This window comes from Opisthocomus hoazin, chromosome 3 (genome assembly GCF_030867145.1).
Source record: "Opisthocomus hoazin isolate bOpiHoa1 chromosome 3, bOpiHoa1.hap1, whole genome shotgun sequence".
NCBI classification, from domain to species: Eukaryota; Metazoa; Chordata; class Aves; order Opisthocomiformes; family Opisthocomidae; genus Opisthocomus; species Opisthocomus hoazin.
The window spans coordinates 65,044,135-65,063,082 of NC_134416.1; the positions used below are offsets into that span (position 1 = coordinate 65,044,135).

General features: G+C 38.4%; 1 protein-coding gene across 1 annotated transcript in view; it reads left to right on the plus strand.

Moving 5' to 3' along the window:
- The window catches only part of CCDC102B (coiled-coil domain containing 102B), a 150,454-nt gene extending 131,718 nt beyond the window's left edge, over nt 1-18,736 (plus strand). Inside the window, exon 6 of the mRNA XM_075415284.1 lies at nt 18,651-18,736. Within this exon, the coding sequence (XP_075271399.1) occupies nt 18,651-18,662 (12 nt within the window). The 3' untranslated portion in view covers nt 18,663-18,736. The remainder of the gene's footprint in view (nt 1-18,650) is intronic.
- The last annotated feature ends 212 nt before the right edge of the window (nt 18,737-18,948 follow it).

Consider the following 18,948-nt stretch of genomic DNA (forward strand, 5'->3'; position numbering starts at 1 on the left):
CACATTGTGTCTATGTTACTCTGTTGTTACTCTCATAAATTGTCAAAGTCTACAAGACTTCTAGGTAAACAAAAAAATAAGCCTATGTGAAGAAGGCAACTTTGTGAATACAATTCTCAAAAGACCAATAAACTGTTTCATAAAAGTAAATTTAGTTCAGCATATTCAGGAGAAGACACTAAGAATTAAATAATGATTCTAGACTTAGGTTTGGGATGAAAAAAAATAAAGAGAAAGACTGTATTCTTATAGCATGGTGAAAGAAAAATATAGCCTTTATTCTTTAAATTCTTTTTTTTCTGTTTAAATTCTGTTTATATTGCATTTTTTCCTTGGACGTCACTTCCAACTCTATGTTCAAAACAGAGTTGACTTCAAGAATAAATGGGGCTGCTCAGAGCCTTACCCAGTCAATGTGTTGTTAACAACACAGACTCCACAACTTCTGCAGGCAACCTCGTTTGATGGATCTTTACATGTGTGCTGTCAACAACAGTCCCAGTCCTAAACACAATATGTGGTAAGCTTCCCAGAGGAAGATAACTACTGATGAACAAACAATCATTAAAATATTGCCTGAGACAACAAGCATAGTTAGGTTCTTAGATTGCAGTTATCTATGTATTTGTAGCAGTTCTATGGTAATAAAGCAAATCTAAGTTTTTAAGAAGATTCTGAACAATTGGAAGAGAGTAGAAGAAATGGCTAAATTCATATCTCATTTAAGCAAGCATAAAACTGCTGATTAAGTTAAAGCAATGCATTTTTATCTTAGCTGAAGAGCTTCCTTAAATCTTGTCAGTTATAATCTTGAACTAAGGTTTTTTTTTATTTTCCTGTTTTCTGTGGTTTTCCTTCTACTTATTTCTTAATTTAGTGTTATTTTTTATTTATTCAAGATCACTTAACTTTTCTATAAATCATTTTGGTTTTTTTTTTTCTCACTGGTATTGGTTATGGCAACTGTTGTTCACTAAAAATACTGAAAATATGAATCATAGCTGGGCTTCGAAGACCAATGCCATAAAAGATGAAGGAAAATCTTTGACAAAGTGAAAGAGGTGTCTCTATTATTTCCACAATAAGGGAGAGTAAGATATAAGTTCCCTTTTTTCTGAGAAACTCTGAAACTGAGAAAGAGATACCTGGTACCATGTAAAGGGATTAAGGCTAATATCATTTCCGTTACAGTCAGGGAGGAAAATATCTGTCATTAGCACTGAGGGAAAGGAAAAGATCGATGGGTGTCTGGACTAGAGCTGGAACAAGAGACTAGATATACGGTATCATTGCATAGATCTTTTGTTTTGGTTTGGCCTGGATAAATGCAAGGTGCCCATCAAAACCGCTCCATCACTCCCCCTCCTCAAATGAACAGGGGAGAGGAAATATGATGAAACACTCAAGGGTTGAGATAAGGACAGGGAGACATCACTCAGGAATTACTGTCATGGACAAAACAGACTGAATTTGGGGAGAAAAGGAAGTTTAATTCATCACCAATCAAATCAGAGTAGGATAGTGACAAATAAATCCAGATCTTAAAACACCTTCCTCCCATCCTTCCCTTCTTCCTGGGCTCAACTTCAATCCCATTTCTCTACCTCCTCCCCCTGAGTGGCACAGGGGAATAAGGAATGGGGGTTGCGGTCAGTTAATCACATGTTGTCTCTGATGCTCCTTCCTCCTCAGGGGGAGGGCTCCTCACACTCTGCCCCTGCTCCAGTGTGGGGTCCCTCTCACGGGAGACAGTTCTCCACAAACTTCTCCAACGTGAGTCCTTCCCACAGGCTGCAGTTCTTCACGAACTGCCCCAGTGTGGGTCCCCCATGGGGTCACAAGCCCTGCCAGCAAACCTGCTCCAGCGTGGGCTCCTCTCTCCATGGGTCTGCAGGTCCTGGCAGGAGCCTGCTCCAGCACGAGGCTCCCCATGGGGGTCACAGCCTCCTTCAGGCATCCACCTGCTCCGGCGTGGGGTCCCTTCCATGGTCTACAGGTGGATATCTGCTCCATGGGCCTCCATGGACTGCAGGGGGACAGCCTGCCTCACCATGGTCTTTCATCACGAGTTGCAAGGGAAGAGTCTCTGCTCCAGAGTTGTTGCAGTGTTGTTGCAGAGTTGTTTCTCTCACATCATCTCACTCCTCTCTCCTCACTTCCATTTCACTGCAGTTTTTTTTCTTCTCCTTCTTAAATATGTTATCACAGAGGCACTACCACTGTCGCTGATTGGTGGCAGGTCCGTCTTAGAGCCAGATGGTACTGGCTTTATCAGACATCGGGGAATCTTCTCACACCTCCTCACAGAAGCCACCCCTATAGATCCTGCTACCAAAACCTTGCCTCGCAGATCCATAACACCTTTCTATGATCAGTATAGATTCTTGGTGAGTGCCAAAGTGAATTTTTCTCTCAAGGGGGTAAAAAAACCATCCTGGATCTTGTGTTCTGAACAAAACAATTACCTTGTAGTAAAAACAAACAGACATCGTTTCTGCATCTATCCTCAAATCGTGATTGCTTACTGTATCATTTTTCCCTGTGGTCCAACACTAAATGTTCCATCTGCAAAATGATTAAATGGATTTCAGAGGTAAACACATTTACCATTCCATTTTAATGAAGTTGCCCTTCATTAGAGGCTGTCATTCAAAATTAATACAAGGAGCTCTTACTGACATGTCTGAATTGAAGAGCTGAATGACATAGTACTCATTTTTCAGAAGTAAGAACGGTTTTGAGATAGGAATTGAACACTGATAGCAGATTGATGTAATACTTAGTTACATTTTTATGCCAATTGCTCCTGCCAGTCAAAGTGTGGCAAACTGAAGGAGAAAATACAACAGAAGAAACACTCAAGTCAACAAACACAGACATAAGAATGCCCTTTTCTTGTCCATTTTGCGTAAAACACTTCCACGAGCGTGGAAGAAGGTTTTGGGTTTCTTTTGTTTTGCTTTTTTTCAGATTAATAACTCAAATTATCGAGTATTCAATTAATTCATATTTCAAGGCCAATAATGGACACTGAGCCTGGATGAGGTCAATGAGCTAGAAAACATTTTGTGTGTCAATATTGGACTAATATTTTTATCTGGAGATTTAGCTGACAAAGGAAAGGTAAAAATAAATAGGAGAGGAAAAACATCAAGTGCGATTGTAATTTCGGTAAATACTATCTGTAAAATATACAATCATAGAATCATAGAATGGTGAGGGATGGAAGGGACCTTAAAGATCATCTGGGTCCAACCCCCCTGCCATGAGCAGGGACATCTTCCACTAGACCAGGTTGCTCAGAGCTCCATCCAACCTAGCCTTGAACACTTCCATGGAGGGGGCATCCACAGCTTCTCTGGGCAACCTGTTCCAGTGTTTTACCACCCTCATGGTGAAGAACTTCTTCCTAATATCTAATCTAAATCTGCCCTCTTTTAGTTTACAGCCATTCCCCCTTGTCCTATCACTACACACCCTTGAGAAAAGTCCCTCTCCATCCTTCCTGTAGGCCCCCCTCAGGTACTGGAAGGCTGCTATAAGGTCAGCCCAGAGCCTTCTCTTCCCCAGGCTGAACAGCCCCAATCCAGCCCTCTGATCATCTTCGTGGCCCTCCTCTGGACCTGCTCCAACACTTCCATGTCCTTCTTATGTTGGGGACTCCAGAGCTGGATGCAGTCATCCAGGTGGGGTCTCATGAGAGCAGAGTGAAGGGGCAGAATCACCTCCCTCGACATGCTGGCCATGCTTCTCTTGATGCAGCCCAGGATACGGTTGTCTTTCTGGGCTGCAAGAACACATTGCCAGCTCATGTTGACCTTCTCGTCCACCAGTATCCCCAAGTCCTTCTCCTCAGCGCTGCTCTTGAGCCACTCTCTGCCCAGCCTGTACTTGTGTTTGGGCAGGACCCTGCACTTGGCCTTGTTGACCTTCATGTGTTTCACGCAGACCCACCTCTCCAGCCTGTCAAGGTCTCTCTGAATGGCATCTCTTCCCTCCAGCGTGTCAACCACACCACACAGCTTGGTGTCATTGGCAGACTTGCTGAGGGTGCATTCAGTCCCATTGTCCATGTTGCCAAGAAAGATATTGAACAGCACTGGCCCCAGTACCAACCCCTGAGGCACACCACTCATCACTGGTCTCCACCTGTTATCTCTGTTAGCCTTTCTGATTTATTTGCTGAGTAATAGATCACCAGAATGATGTGATCTTATATGTCACTCTATATTGTTATTAATTTAATTTTATACTCTTCTTTCCAAACAGATATTTCTATTTCTGTTCTCTTTCTCTTCAACAAAAGTCTGTACTTCCCTTCATATGAAATCATAACTATTAGAGTGTGACTATCACAATTACATTTTCTGTGCGTCTTTTCTGAGGTATGTATTTTTTTGTCCTTTTTACAGCATATAGGATCTTTGGCTGTCTGCTTGTAAAGGGGAGGAAATATTTCTTTTAGCCATTACCCTACCAATCATTTTATATTTTGTCATTTCTTGATGGTATCGAAATTTACACATAATAATTAGTATTGTTTAGTTTGATTAGAGTATGCATCTGCTCCTGAAAATTATGATGCTTCAGTTTTATTTTACTGTTTACTCTCATCACAATGACAATCCATTGCCAGTAATTAGATTATTGTTTACTTCAAGACCTGAAACTGAGCAGTAGTCATCTGCTTTCAGAAACATCTGTATATGCTTACCATCTGTTCTTCTCATGTCGTCATAAAGAATTATCTGTAAAAATTTCTTCCTTTCACTTTGTGAATGGTTTATAAATTTCTTAATATTTGCTGCTATACAAATTAGCAACTTTCTTGTGTTTAGAGTTAATAAGACATAATATAATATACTTGTTAAAAAAAAATTGTCTCAGGAAAGAGTAGTTTTCATTACTACTTCAGCATTTTACAATAATTTCAGTATGAAAAGTGCACTGCAAAAATTAAATGTCAATAAACTGAAGCTTTCTGTAAGCTTAGAATTTCTTTTAATATCAGTAAAATTTAGTAAATTTTTTCATCATGACAACATGTTGCTAGGTATATAAGATTACATCTATACAATTGATGCATTAGGTAGACCTGTTTTTTGTCTTGTAGAATTAAAGAAGTGAAATAAGTACAATTTAAAATGCATCTCATTTATATTGTCACAAAAATTACATGGGTACTTGGAGAATCTGTAATAATCCTGGGACACGGCCAATAGCCACGTTTGACATTTACATGGTAGAGAGAAATGAACCACATCTTGCGCATTTAAAATTATTTTATTTCATCAAAGTTTTTAAATATCTTTAAAACAATAGTAAATTGAATGTAATAGTGTTGAATCCCTTGTTATTGTCACAAAATATGCAAGGCAGAACACTGTATAACTTCTATACTGTAGTCTGAATTTTCTTCTTTCACTGTGACCTCATTAGTAATGAGATTAGGGTTGGAAGACATTATAAGCCTAGATTTGTGGCAAACCTGCTTGACACATATAATCATTTCCTAAATCCAAATGAAATGGCAAAAATTTGCATTTTATATCTTAGTTTGCTTTCTGTGGCAAAATGTTCTTGTGTTTTCTATGTACCACTGTTTGTCAGCAAGTGGATATGAATGTCCCCACTGAAAAGGAAGAATACAGAAAATAATGAAAAAAAAGAAGAAAAAAAAAGAATAAAAAGAGGAATATTATTAAAATGATGGTATTACAATTTTAAAATTTCTTTCTTAAAATAAGAAGGCAAGGGCAGGTTTTTTGTATCATTATTATCTCTGGTTTATATATTAGCTTACTCCTCCTCTTCCCCCCAACACTCTGAATATAGCAGAATCTAAGGAATATAGAAAGGAAAGAGGTTGGCTATGTACAATAGAAAGTACATTTTATTATTTGGTAATGGTTTCTAGCGCACACAGGCATTAAAATGATATTAATTATTCTTAGTTAATCTGCAGCTATTAGTCTAAGTGCAAGGTTAACGATAAAACAAAAGATGGACAAATATGTACGGCTACAGCAACTATTCTGCTTAGTCTTAATGTATTGTCAAAAGTTTTTTTCCCTATCTAACTTTTAAAAAATACACACATAAAGAACTGTATAAACATAAGTGATGAGAAAGGAAAACATCAATATTTTCATGGGAATTTAAATTTCCATTATTAAAATGTTGTTCCTTCCTAATTCTAGGCAATATTCTTCAGAATAAGTGAAGATTGATCTAGTGCCCAGTGTAAGCTTTGTTTCAGGAAACTGGAACAATGAAAAATGTCCACTTAATACATGCACTGAACTGGCAATTTAAGTAAGTTTTGTTGGTTTTGTAAAGCTGAAGCCACATGTTCACATCAGCATTCAATGAGCATAAATAACTAAGAAGTAAAAATGTTATTTCTGTAAGAGATTCTTACTAAACCATAAAGCTTAGATTGGCAAAATGATGGTTGCCCAATCTTAGCATAAAAAAAAAACATGAGAAAATTAAAGTAATCTAATAATCTTTTACAAAGACAAATCAATTGAAAAAAAATTCAGGAGGAAAAGCTAATATTTTGCTGATAAGCTGCAATTTTCTGCTTAATAATTATCTTTTAGGGAACAGTCACATTTTATTAACATGACTAATTAACTCACTGTACTGCCATGTTAATAATGAAGGAAGCACAATAACTGAATATTGCTAGTATGAGTTTTTAATAAGAGAAAAAAGTAAAATATTAATATGTTCCCCAAGTTCCATGCAGCAGTTTAAATGCTAATGTACAATAGAAAAAGGACCTCCATTTTCTGCCTACGTGGAAGGAATGTATGCATTCTGGTAAAGCACTTTCTTATTCGGGAGCCAGCCTGAGAAAAGCAAAAAGGTAATGGGGAAAGGTCAGTTGGTAAAACACAGGTTAAAACCCTGGTCTTCAGATGTCAATCAGTTCAGCAGGGCCAGATTTCAGGTAGGGTTATCTTTCTTGAAGTGAGAATTCAAAAGCAGTAATTTCCAAAAGTCAAATTTTGTGAGGTTTATGCTTCACAATTATAAGCCCACTTGTCCTCTTGAAACAAAACTGGGACAACAGGTGTTTGGAGAACAGAAACCTTTTCTCTAGGAATGTAAAAGATGGATATAGTATAGGACTAACTGAGTTCTCATTGCTACTGGTGGAACTTCTCTGACATAAGATTCAGAAGTCTTGTTACATAGAACATGAAGTAATGGCATGAAACTTAGGCTGATGGAAATTTTTTCTGAGAATGAGAACCTGTGATTAACAGTAAAATGGAATTAAAATGGAGGTGTTCAACAATCAGTATTTTTCCAAGTCTAGTCAGAATTTGATTGAGCTTGTGCATAAGCCTATACAAATTTTATAGTCAAATAAGAGCTTACACGAAAGAGGAAGTTTAGGGCTTTGGTGCTTCAAGACATATGTGAACAGCAAATTAGGACTGTTCTAGACATTCTTTCCAGGCAGCAATGTCCGTTTTTAGAACAGCCCTTATCTTCTGTAGAGGAAGATCTGACAACCACATTTTACATCAAGCTATTTATTTCAACACTACTATCATATTTATAGCTTGATAACCTTACTTTACTTCAGCGTTTCTATTTTATAACAGACAGTCATCTAAATAATTCAAATGGAATGTTTGCACTTGCAAAATGGAGAAAGTTGAAAGACTATGAAAGGAAAACCTATAATCTTTTTCTAGTACCTTCTAACTCTGTTTCCAGAAGGATGAAGGAAAAATAGATAATAAAGTGATATTTGGACATATTAAACAGATTCAGTGCTAAATTGCGTGTCAAGATGAGATTTAATCCCACAGTGTTAGTTGTGTCAGTGCATAAGATTGCTAACAAGTGGTTTCCTAGTATGGAAATCTAGTACGGAAGCACTTGCGTTGGAAGGTAAACAAAATACAAAGAAATATTTTCTGTGTCATTTTTCAGATGGTATTGTAGGTTTCTACTATTATTATTAGGTTTCAATTTATTTTTTTATGAAACAGTGTCCTGGAATCACTTCCTTCTTCACATTGTGTTCACCTCTCTAGTTGAGAGGAACCCTTTTTCTTTTCTTTCATGTCTTGTTTTACTTTTCTTGCTCTTACTACCCTCTAGAGTAGCAACTAAGGTGAAAATTACGGTTTCTCTATGAAGCAAGGATTGATGAAGGGACTTTCACCCTGAATATATAATGGGAGTTATAATAACCTGTCTCTTCACAATTTTGCATTTTATTAAAAAAGTACATAGCTGAAAGTACAGAGAAATTATTCATGTCAAAATTAGAATAAAAATTTAGCTCAAAAGTGCAGAAAACAAAGAAAGCAGGAATTTGCCAGGGGAGAGGAACCTCAATCCATCCCACTCCTAAAATTTTGATGCCAGTGCCTGCAATAGATGCCCAGAGCCTGGAGAACGATCGCAGGTCAACAGGAGAGCACCTGAAGGGCAGCACAAAAAAATTCCAGACACTCCAGCTATCAGTCACCTTCGTCGGGGCCCAACTTAAATGTCCCTATGCAAATGCACATAGCAAGGGGAATAAACAAGAGACATTAAAAACAGGTGCACACCTGCAGGGCTATGATCTTATTGGCATCACAGAGACGTGGTGACATGGCTTCTATGACTGGAGAGTTGGAATGGAAAGATACAGGCTTTTTAGGAAGGACAGGCAGAGGATATGAGGAGCGATTGTTGCCCTCTATGTCAATGATCAGCTGGACTGTCAGGAGCTCTGCCTGGGCAAATATCCTTAGGGCTGTGAAGAGAGGGCACAGCAAACTCACTACCCTGGACTTCAGGAGAGGAGATTTTGGCCTCTTCAGGGACTTGCTCAGTACAGTACTGTGAGATAAAAGCCCTGGAGGGAAGAGGGGCACCAGAAAGCTGGTTAATATTCAAGGACTGCCTCCTCCAAGCTCAGGACCGAAGCATCCCAACAAAGAGGAAGTCAGGCAAAAATGCCAGGAGGCCTGCATGGATGAACAAGGAGCTCCTGGAAAAATTCAGACTCAAAAATGAAGCCCACAGAGGGTGGAAACAAGAACAGGCAGCCTGGGAGGAATACAGAGAAATTGTTCAAGCAGCCAGAGATCAGGTTGGGAAAGCTCAACCTCTGATAGAATTAAATCTGGCCAGGGACATCAAGGGCAACAAGAAAAGCTTCTACAGGTATGTCAGTCATAAAAGGAAGACTAGGGAAAATGAGGGCCCTCTCTGGAAGGAAACGGCAGACCTGGTTACCCAGGATATGGAGAAGACTGAGGTACTCAATGACTTTTTGCCTCAGTCTTCACCGGAAAGTGCTCCAGCGACATCACCCAAGCCACAGACAGCAAAGACAAGGCCTGGGAGAATGAAGAATCACACATTGTAGGAGAAGGTCAGATTCAAGACCATGTAAGCAACCTGAAGGTGCACAAGTCCATGGGACCTGATGAGGTGTGTCTGTGGGTCCTGAAGGAACAGGCAGATGAAGTTGCTAAGCCACTATCCACCATATTTGAGAAGTCATGGCAGTCTGGTGAAGTTCCCACTGATTGGAAAACGGGAAACATAACCCCTGTTCTTAAAAAGGGTAAAAAGTTAGACCCAGGGAACTACATGCCAGCCAGTCTCACCTCTGTGCCTGGCAAGACCCTGGAGCAGATCCTCCTGGAAACTATGCTAAGGCACATGGAAAATAAGGAGTTGATTGGTAACAACCAACATGGCTTCCCTAAGGGCAAATCATGCCTGACAAATTTAGTGGCCTTCTATGATGGGGTTACTGCACTGGTGGATGAGGGAAGAGCAACTGATGTCATCTGCCTGGACTTGAGCAAAGCGTTTGACGCTGTCCTGCATAACATCCTTGTCTCTAATTTGAAGAGACATAGATTTGATGAATGGACCACTTGGTGGATAAGGAATTGGCTGGATGATTGCACTCAAAGAGTTGTGGTCAATAGCTTGATGTCCAAGTGCAGACCAGCAATAAGTAGCAGTCCTCATGGGTTGGTATTGGGACCAGCACTATTTAACATCTTTGTCAGTGACATGGACAGTGGGATTGAGTTTACCCTCAGCAAGTTTACTGATGAAACCAACTTGAGTGGCGTGGTCAACACGCTGGAGGGAAAGGATGCCATCCAGAGGGACCTGGGCAGGCTTGAGGAGTGGGCCCATGCAGACTTCATGAAGTTCAACAAGGCCAAGTGCAAGGTCCTGCACATGGGTCAGGGCAATCCCAAGCACAAATACAGGCTGGGTGAAGAATGGATTGACGGCAGCCCTGGGGAGAAGGACTTGGGTGTGCTGGCTCATAAGAAGGTCAACATGACCCAGCAATGTGTGCTTGCAGCCCAGAAAGCCAACCGTATCCTGGGCTGCATCAAAAGAAGTGTGGTCAGCATGTCAAGGGAGGTGATTCTGCTCCTCTACTCTGCTCTCGTGGGACTCCACCTGGAGTACTGTGTCCAGCTCTGGAGTCCTCAGCACAGGAAAGACATGGATGTGTTGGAGCAGGTCTAGAGGAGGGCCACAAAACTCATCAGAGGGCTGGATCACCTTTCCTGTGAGGAAAGGCTAAGAGAGTTCAGCTTGCAGAAGAGAAGTCTTCAGGGAGACCTTGTTGCAGCCTTGCAGTACTTAAAGGGGGCCTACAAGAAAGCTGGAGAGGGACTTTTTAGAAGGGCACATAGCGATAGGACAAGGAGTAATGACTTGAAACTGAAATAGGGTGGATTTAGATTAGATATAAGGAAGAAATTCTTTCCTATGAGGGTGGTGAGGTACTGGAACAAGTTGCTCAGAGAAGCTGTGGCTGCCCCCTCCCTGGGAGTGTTCAGGGTCAGGTTGAACAGGGCTTTAAGCAACCTGGTCTAGTGGAAGATGTCCCTGCCCATGGCAGGGAGTTGGAACTAGATGAACTTTAAGATCCCTTCCAACCCAAACCATTCTACGATTCTATGATTCTAATTTGACTTTCCTGTGAAACTGTAACCCAAGACTAGGTACTTTCAAAAGTTGGTGAGGGGCAAAGGTGGAAATTAACACTACAAACCAAAACGAGTTATGAACTGTTCCCAGTGCTAGAGGTAGATATAATTAAATACGCTATTTCAGATAGATAATGCTGATAATCAAATGTAATCTGTTAATAACAGCCTCACATGTGTTCACACTAGAGATAGTGTGCTGTTGCATACTTTATGCTTGTTGATCAGCGTGACATTATTACTCAAATAAGAGTTATATCTTTACCAACCGAACTGGTGAGATTTTTTTCACTGGAATTTTCTTCCTAACTGAATACTTGTGTTCTTAAACAACACCTGCTCCTTACAAGAGTATTATACTCTGAAATTTTTTATGTGTTTCACCTTGTAATAGCTCAGTGATTAGAATCCCTGTCAGGCAACCATGGGCTGGGTTTCTGCTTTGCTTTACTCAGATTAGCAATTTTCTATTCCATCTATGAAACTGAAAAGCAAATATTGGAGCCCTTACTTCGGTGTGTTTCTCCAGCCTCGGTTCTGTGCTAACTTTTCCTGTCTGTCAAATCACATTCAGTGTGAGTATTCGAGTACAGAAGATCTTTGAAAATAGTATTTGTAATAACATTTCAGATATAAAAAATGCTCATTTCGAGAGGTATTGGACATATTTTTGAATCGTAAAACAGTACATGTTTATTTTAAAATTATCTCTACTGCAGTGGAGTTACATGGCAGCAAATGAATTGAATAAATGAACAGACTCTTTTTCTTATGCCGATCTTTCATGAAAAGCATTTGATCAGAAGTTTGGCAATAGTTTATATATTAACTAACAGCATAATTTTTAGAGATACTGTGGTGAGTAAGAAAAAACAAGAAATGCATACTATGCCACACTGTAACCTTTCTTCAGTGAAGAAGTTGTGGTCTCCCTTTCGGTTTTGCTCTTTTTTAGAACAGTGCAGTTTTTAGAAAAAAGACTAGGTGTTCTGAATGACTAAAGGCTAAACCTCTACAGATCTTGTTATAATAAGATGATACATTCATCAACAAATCCTTATGTAACACTTGTATGTTCTGAAATTTGATACAATTTGAGAATAAAATGTAATTCATTTGAGAAGGAACTAACTTTAACATACATTAACTTTCTCATAGCTTTCAGTCTGTTTCAAAAGCTAAAGAACTTTCTTAAACACTCACAGCACTAACTGGAACTTAATCTATAGCTCTGTTTTAGGAGGTTTTGTTCCTTTTATATGTTAAGAGGTATCTAGAACTCCCATCAGAATGTAGCAATGATTTTTCTAGTAGAGTTGAGAAATTCTCGTTTGTAATATGTAGGCACTTCTTTTGCTGCCTTGAGAAAAATCCATGGGAATATTTCATAAAGGTGTAATTTTCAGTGTGAACAGTCAAATTTTTACCTCTCTTGGACTGTGACATTTTGTTAGCTTAATAAAGACTCTCAGACAGTGGTCAGTAGGCAGCCTTGTGTGGCTTGCAAAATCAGCTTTGCTTCTGGAGTTTTCTGTTAGCATTGGCTTGGATCCTTTTGATTTTCCACTATATAAGCTCCAGAGTGATATTCTTTCATATGCTGGAGGTCATCATCAAACCCTGAGCACTGCAAGCAAACAAAGAAAAAAATTTATGCATACATAAAGTTACTTTACAGAGTCTTTTTGCAGTTTTGTTGATTTTTTTAATTAAAAGTTTGATGACTAGGAATGTAGTGCTTATGCAGTTCTTTAAAATTAATATGAGCTGCAAATGCTTGCAGTAAACAATTATTAAAATGTATGACTCAAAACTATGGCTGCTGGGTTGGCTTTTTTGTAATATACAAATATCAACTAAACATGAAATTATGTGCTGTAAGTAGCAGAGCACTGTATAATTACTGTCAGGAGTGACACCACTCAGCCTGCTGAGTGAGAAGGCTAGTCTTTGGGTTGTCGTTTTTTCTTCATTCTACTATAATAGCTGTGTTTGTGTATTAAACTGCCAGACTGTCTGATTAAGTTATTATTGTTGAGATTACCTTCTGCAGAGCTAAATGTTTTTGGAATAGCTGGGGTGCTGCCTTTGTTTCATGCCAATATTGGGTTTTTTTGGTAACACCAAGAACAACAACAAAACCCCAGCTCTTTTCATTTCTGTTGTAGTTGAAGTATAATTGCATCACATCATGGGAAAAGATTTTTGTGTTTGTTGTGTTGTTTTATCTTAAAAAAACCCATAAGAGAGCATATTGCAGACTGCTTGACTTAGCCCCGCTGTTGCCATCCCCTAGTGATGTCTTATGTTTCCCCAAATGTTTCTAATTTCTTACTTGAATTGTTAATCTAATGTGAATACTAATGTGACTTATGTGAATAATGATAGGTTTCTGGCACAAAGATTAAATCTAGAGGTAAACTCTTTTTAGAAAGCCCATTGAAGAAAGTCAGATTTTATTTCTGGTTGTGTAGAAATATAAAGAAAATCTCTGAAAAAGCTTATCATATTCAAGCTTTAAAAGTATTTCGAATAATCTTTATTGTAGCACACACATAAAAAATACAACATGGAGAATCAAAAAGCCTAAAAAATAGTCACAGCCACTCTACCAAAGAAAGAAGCATTGCAATCAAGTTATGAAGTTAATTACAGAATAAGTTATTTAAAGACTTTGGGTTGGATGTCACTGCATTCTTTGCAAGTAGTGATTTGCCAAATTAATTAGTACAGGTTACAATAGTCAACAAATGTAAAATTCCCAAAACATCTTGGCTTTGGAACATTAACAAGTCCTTTCATCATAGAATCACAGAATCACAGAATACCAGGTTAGAAGGGACCTCAAGGATCATCTGGTCTAACCTTTCTTGGCAAAAGCACGGCCTAGATAAGATGGACCAGCACCTTGTCCAGCTGAATCTTAAACATGTACAATGTGACTCATTGTAAAAAGGGAGTCTCCATCTTCTTTGTAGCCAACTTTGAATGGTGATAAGGTGTCCCCTAAGCCTTCTTTTCTCAAGGCTGAACAGACCCAGTTGTCCCAGCCTTTCCTCATATGGCAGGCTTCCCAGTCCTTTGATCATCTTTGTGGCCATTCTCTGGACCCTCTGCAGCTTGTCCACATCTGTTTTGCATAGTGGGGACCAAAACTGAAGACAATATTCCAGGTGTGGCCTGACAAGTGTTGAGGACAGTGAGATAATGACTTCTTTAACTCTGCTGGTGATGCCCTTGTTGACTCAGCCTAGCATCCTGTTGGCTTTCTTTGCCTCAGCAGTATGCTGTTCCCTCATATTGAGCTTCTTGTCCACCAGGACCCCCAGGTCCCTTTCCACAGAGCTGCTCCCTAGCCAGGTAGATCCCAGCCTGTGCTGTACTCCTGGATCATGTATTCCCAGCTACAAGACCTTACATTTGCCTTTGTTGAACATCATCAGGTTCTTCCTCACTTCTCCAGCCTAGCCAGGTCTTCCTGCAGGGTGGCTCTTCCTTCTTCATATGAGGAAGGAGTCCTCTACACATTCCAGGAACTTGATGGATGATGAGAGCAGCTATATTGTTCTTCCAAATAATGTCTGGGTAGTTGAGGTCACCCATAAGAACCAGGTTCTGCTGACACTTGCTTAAGTGACCCAAATATTGTTTCATTGACCTTATCGTCTTGGTTTGGAGATCAGTAACAGATGCCTACTGTAAGATACCACTTGGAGACGATCCTGCTGATCTTGGCCCAGAGGCTTTAAACAGGGCTTCCACACTCACCCTAGTTGACTTCTATATATTGAAGGTTCTCCTTAACATATTGTTAACATATATCTTTTGGAAGATTAAAAATGGCTGAGGAAGATTAAAAATGGCTACTAGAAAAAAGGAGAGGACCAATGTTTTGATAGATCAAATTTTCGTTGAAATCACCGTCTTAGTGGCTGTAGTCTATTTCCATAAATACAACAAGTGAACAATAAGTAAAATAGACTGATATATCCATAATGTCTGTTTTTTCTTATAAAGCATAGCTGTATATAAAGAGAAATCAGTGGCACAACTGTAGCATATTATATTATTTAAAATAATATTAAAAAGTCTTTCTATCTCAAGTTTGGGAGGCAGTCACAGTGTTGTTGCCTGACGTGTGTATTTCTTAGTAGCTCAGCAATTGATTTAAGAGAACTGTCCATTTTCTGAAATATGAGAGGAAAGTGGGGTTTATATTTCACAATCATATAAAAACCTAGGTGATGCTGCCCATGTTTATTTGTGAAATAGTTGTCAAAATATGGTCTGTGAAACCTTAAATATTCTCCAAGTGTTTTCTAAAGCTGATATATCTCTTGTGTCCTTATATAAATACCATCCAATGGCGGATGAGCTGAACATATCAGGAGTATGACCATAAAGAGCAGATACTCACCAAAACTGCTAGCCAGTGGCAGTACCATCTCTAACCTTCCTTGATGTAAACCAAGCGGTCAGGATAGAACAGGAATCTAACTTTGATTGTGACCTTGTTATAATACTTTTTTCTCTCAGTTTACTGTTAAAAGATTCCTTTTGAATAAGCTTGAATGGCTTGAAGGAAGATATAGTCTGTAACTAAGCCTCAGTTCTGCATTTCATATGTTATGGAAATAAAATATGCTAAAATATGTTTTAGATAATCTGTATTTGGGGGGTGACTTTAGTTTGTTTGTAACATATCTGTTGACTTCTCTGTTTGACTCTTTTGCTAATAGAAAGGGAGAAAAAAAGGTGTTATGGTTTTGGCCTGTGGCCAGCAACAAAGGGCCACGTGGTTGCTCTGTTGCGCCTCCCCCCACTGGGGTGAGGGGGAGAATGGAAAGAAAAAGGCAAAACTTGTGGGTCAACATACGGGCAGTTTAACAGAAGTGAACTGTGACAACAACAACACTGATAAGGAGAATATACAAAATAAACAGCAAAATGCACAGAGCAACTCTCACCACCCCATGCCCCACGCGCTCTCGAGCTGCGACCGACTTCACCCCAGCCAGCTCCCTTGCCTGGAACCCAGCATGACGGCACGTGGTATATTTACCCTGTTCTGTTTGGCCAGTTTGGATCAGCTTCCCAGGCTGTGTTCCCTCCTGGCTTCTGGTGAAAATTAACTCTGTCCTGGTCACACTCAGGACAAAGGTCTTCCAGAATGTTTCTTTTTCTCTCTGTGATTTGAATGAGAGTTTTTCCTTAGGTAAGGACCATGCTAGTGCAATTTGTTAGTTAGAGATTGCAAACCGTCTTTCAATTAGATAGGAAAACTTGCATAATTTCACAAAGCAGTTAAAGATAATAAAACCCATAAAAAACTTTTAAAAAAAATTTTGTCTTTAACTTGAGACCTGTCCTCTTAATGTAGTTTCTAGGAACATTTTGGTGGCAATGTAGTGTACAGAAATAATTTCTTTAATTGATCAGTGTGCAATCTAGTAAAAACAAGCATCTACTTAAATGCACTTTAAAATATTATAAATTTAAATAATTAAACATAGTAATGATGCAGTACGTTTCACACCAGTTGTATAAACTCAGAGTTACAGAGCTGCCTTGACCAAACATTTAGGGGAAAACTGTGTTTTTCAGTGTGTCCTGAAAGACACCAAATCCCAATTCTGTCAGATCAAGGCAAGAGTACGAAAATGGAGAGCTGCTAAGAGAGAAGTACTATTAGCACATTCCTGTCTCTCAAGCTCTCCTTCCCTCTTGCTCCCTTCCCTCTCATCACTCTTCCCCCTAGCTCACTCTCTCTTCCCTTCTCTGTCTTTTTACCTCTTTTCATATTTTAATTTTTTTAATACCATGGAACGCCTGCTTCAATACCACTTTTTTTAACTATGGCAGCAGCAGAAGAAGCAGATTGTAAATTACAGAGTATCTAAAGTGGCTGAGTTATCTCTGCTTATTTAAAGCTCAAGCAGACCACAAAACATTGACCTACACTGGCAGGTTGGAGTGGTTGGTTATTTAAACTTATTAGACCTTGCCCATGCCTTAGAAGTGCCATATGTCTTGCCCATAAATGCCATGGGATTTACGCTTATGTTAAGGAGAAATTCCCAAGAAAAGACTTCAGGTTTGATTTCTTTTAATCTAAGTTCATTTATCCTGCGATTTTGACCTGACCATGTAAATATCGTGTTCTGACAAAAGGAACAAATTTCGTACTGTTTAATCCTCAAAACACTAGTGAGGCTTTCAAGTATAAAACACTGTAAAATATGACCAATAGAAGTTTAAGAAAAACTATTTGTTTCAAATTCATTAGATGAAGGTTTAGTTCTATGCTGCAAACATGAATAAGAAAGCTAAGTAAACAAAAACACACTGTCAACAAATAATGGTTTTGACTTTGATAAATGAAACTAGACTGGGGAGTGTGTTTTTTAAATTACCTATTAAAACGTGTAGAAAATATTTGACGTGTTATGAATGCTGTGAACAAAATAAGTTAGAAATTTTAAAGAATCTTAAAAAGTTAAGATGGAAAATCTGTTAGAAGAAGATCTTCCATTTTGGTGGAAATAACTTAAACTGCTTATTAACTTTTTAGTATTAGCAAAGGGTATATTTCTTTTTGGTATGAATAATGTGCGAGAGTACTAACAAAATTTCTACTGGAATTTTTTTTTTTAAATAGTTAACTAAAATTGTTTTTCTGTACAATGTAATAGTATTACAAAAATTAATGGAGTTCACAAGTAAAAGCTATTTCATTCCAGTGTCTAGTAAGTTTTTTTCTAAGAACCTGAGGAAATTGCATCTTCTAGACTCATATATTGTTTTTCTTGGATAAATCATTCTAAATCAAAACTTCTAGACACTTGTCACAAGATAATTAACTAAAAAAGAACAATAATCCAAATAATAGCATGCAGTACTTATGTGTATCTTATCTGTTTAGATCTTGCCCCTAGTAATTCTGCATGAGATCTGGAATTATCTCAGAGGTTAATGAGGGGCAAAATACTCTGGCAGGAACATGTCAGTATGACAAGTACTGCTTATTTTTACCACAGAGAATTAAAGTACCATTTTTATTTCTTGCCTGCAGTATTTTCCATAGCACTATTTACTACTCCTGATTATCCTAGATTGTCTCACTGAAATGAGATATTTATTTGCTGGTTGGCTCACAACCTCCAGCAGTGTTTTGCTTCTCTGAAATTTGCGTTAATATTGCCCATTGGCTTTGATAATTAAATTGTACACCTGTTCAAAAATAAGCACCAGATTGTTAATGATTCTTGGTCATCACACTGTCATTAGTTTTCAAACAATATTTCTCTTCAAATTATCAGAAAATATTTGTGTTCCTCTAAATGTGACATGAACTATTCCAAGTCTTCTATGGGCCTATATTGGTAAATCCTTAAGTATCTGTATTCTAAATCAATAATACTGTAGCTGAAGTGGGAGACCTGCTGAAAAGAGGGGCACTCTTATTAAGGGTTTCTTTAATTAATCAGCTCCTAATTACTCTTAATATGACGTAACTCATTTTGGTTATTTCTACAAAGCTATAAAAACTCTATATGTAACTAAATTCTTGGAAGTTAACTACTTGTAGTAAAATGACATGTATCATATCATATTCTCTGAGAAAAATATCTTGTCTTATTATATTTAAAATTGCAGGTTATTGAATAGCTGTGAGGAGAACAGAAGAAGCAGAGAATAATGAAGAATAAACTATCCCATACATAAACGATACTACTTGCTGTCTTTTCTCTGTAATAGACGTGATCATACACTATCACTGTTAATGTGTTAAAGCTTTATGAATAAGTCTTTCTAGCATATTCCTTTACTAAATGTGCTATTACAAGATTTATGAGCTTTGTGTTTCATGTAGGACCTTTCTATCATGTCAAGGCTTCATTGCACAGGTTGGTTGTTGAAAGAGCAAAGTACAATAGGGACTAATAAAGTATAA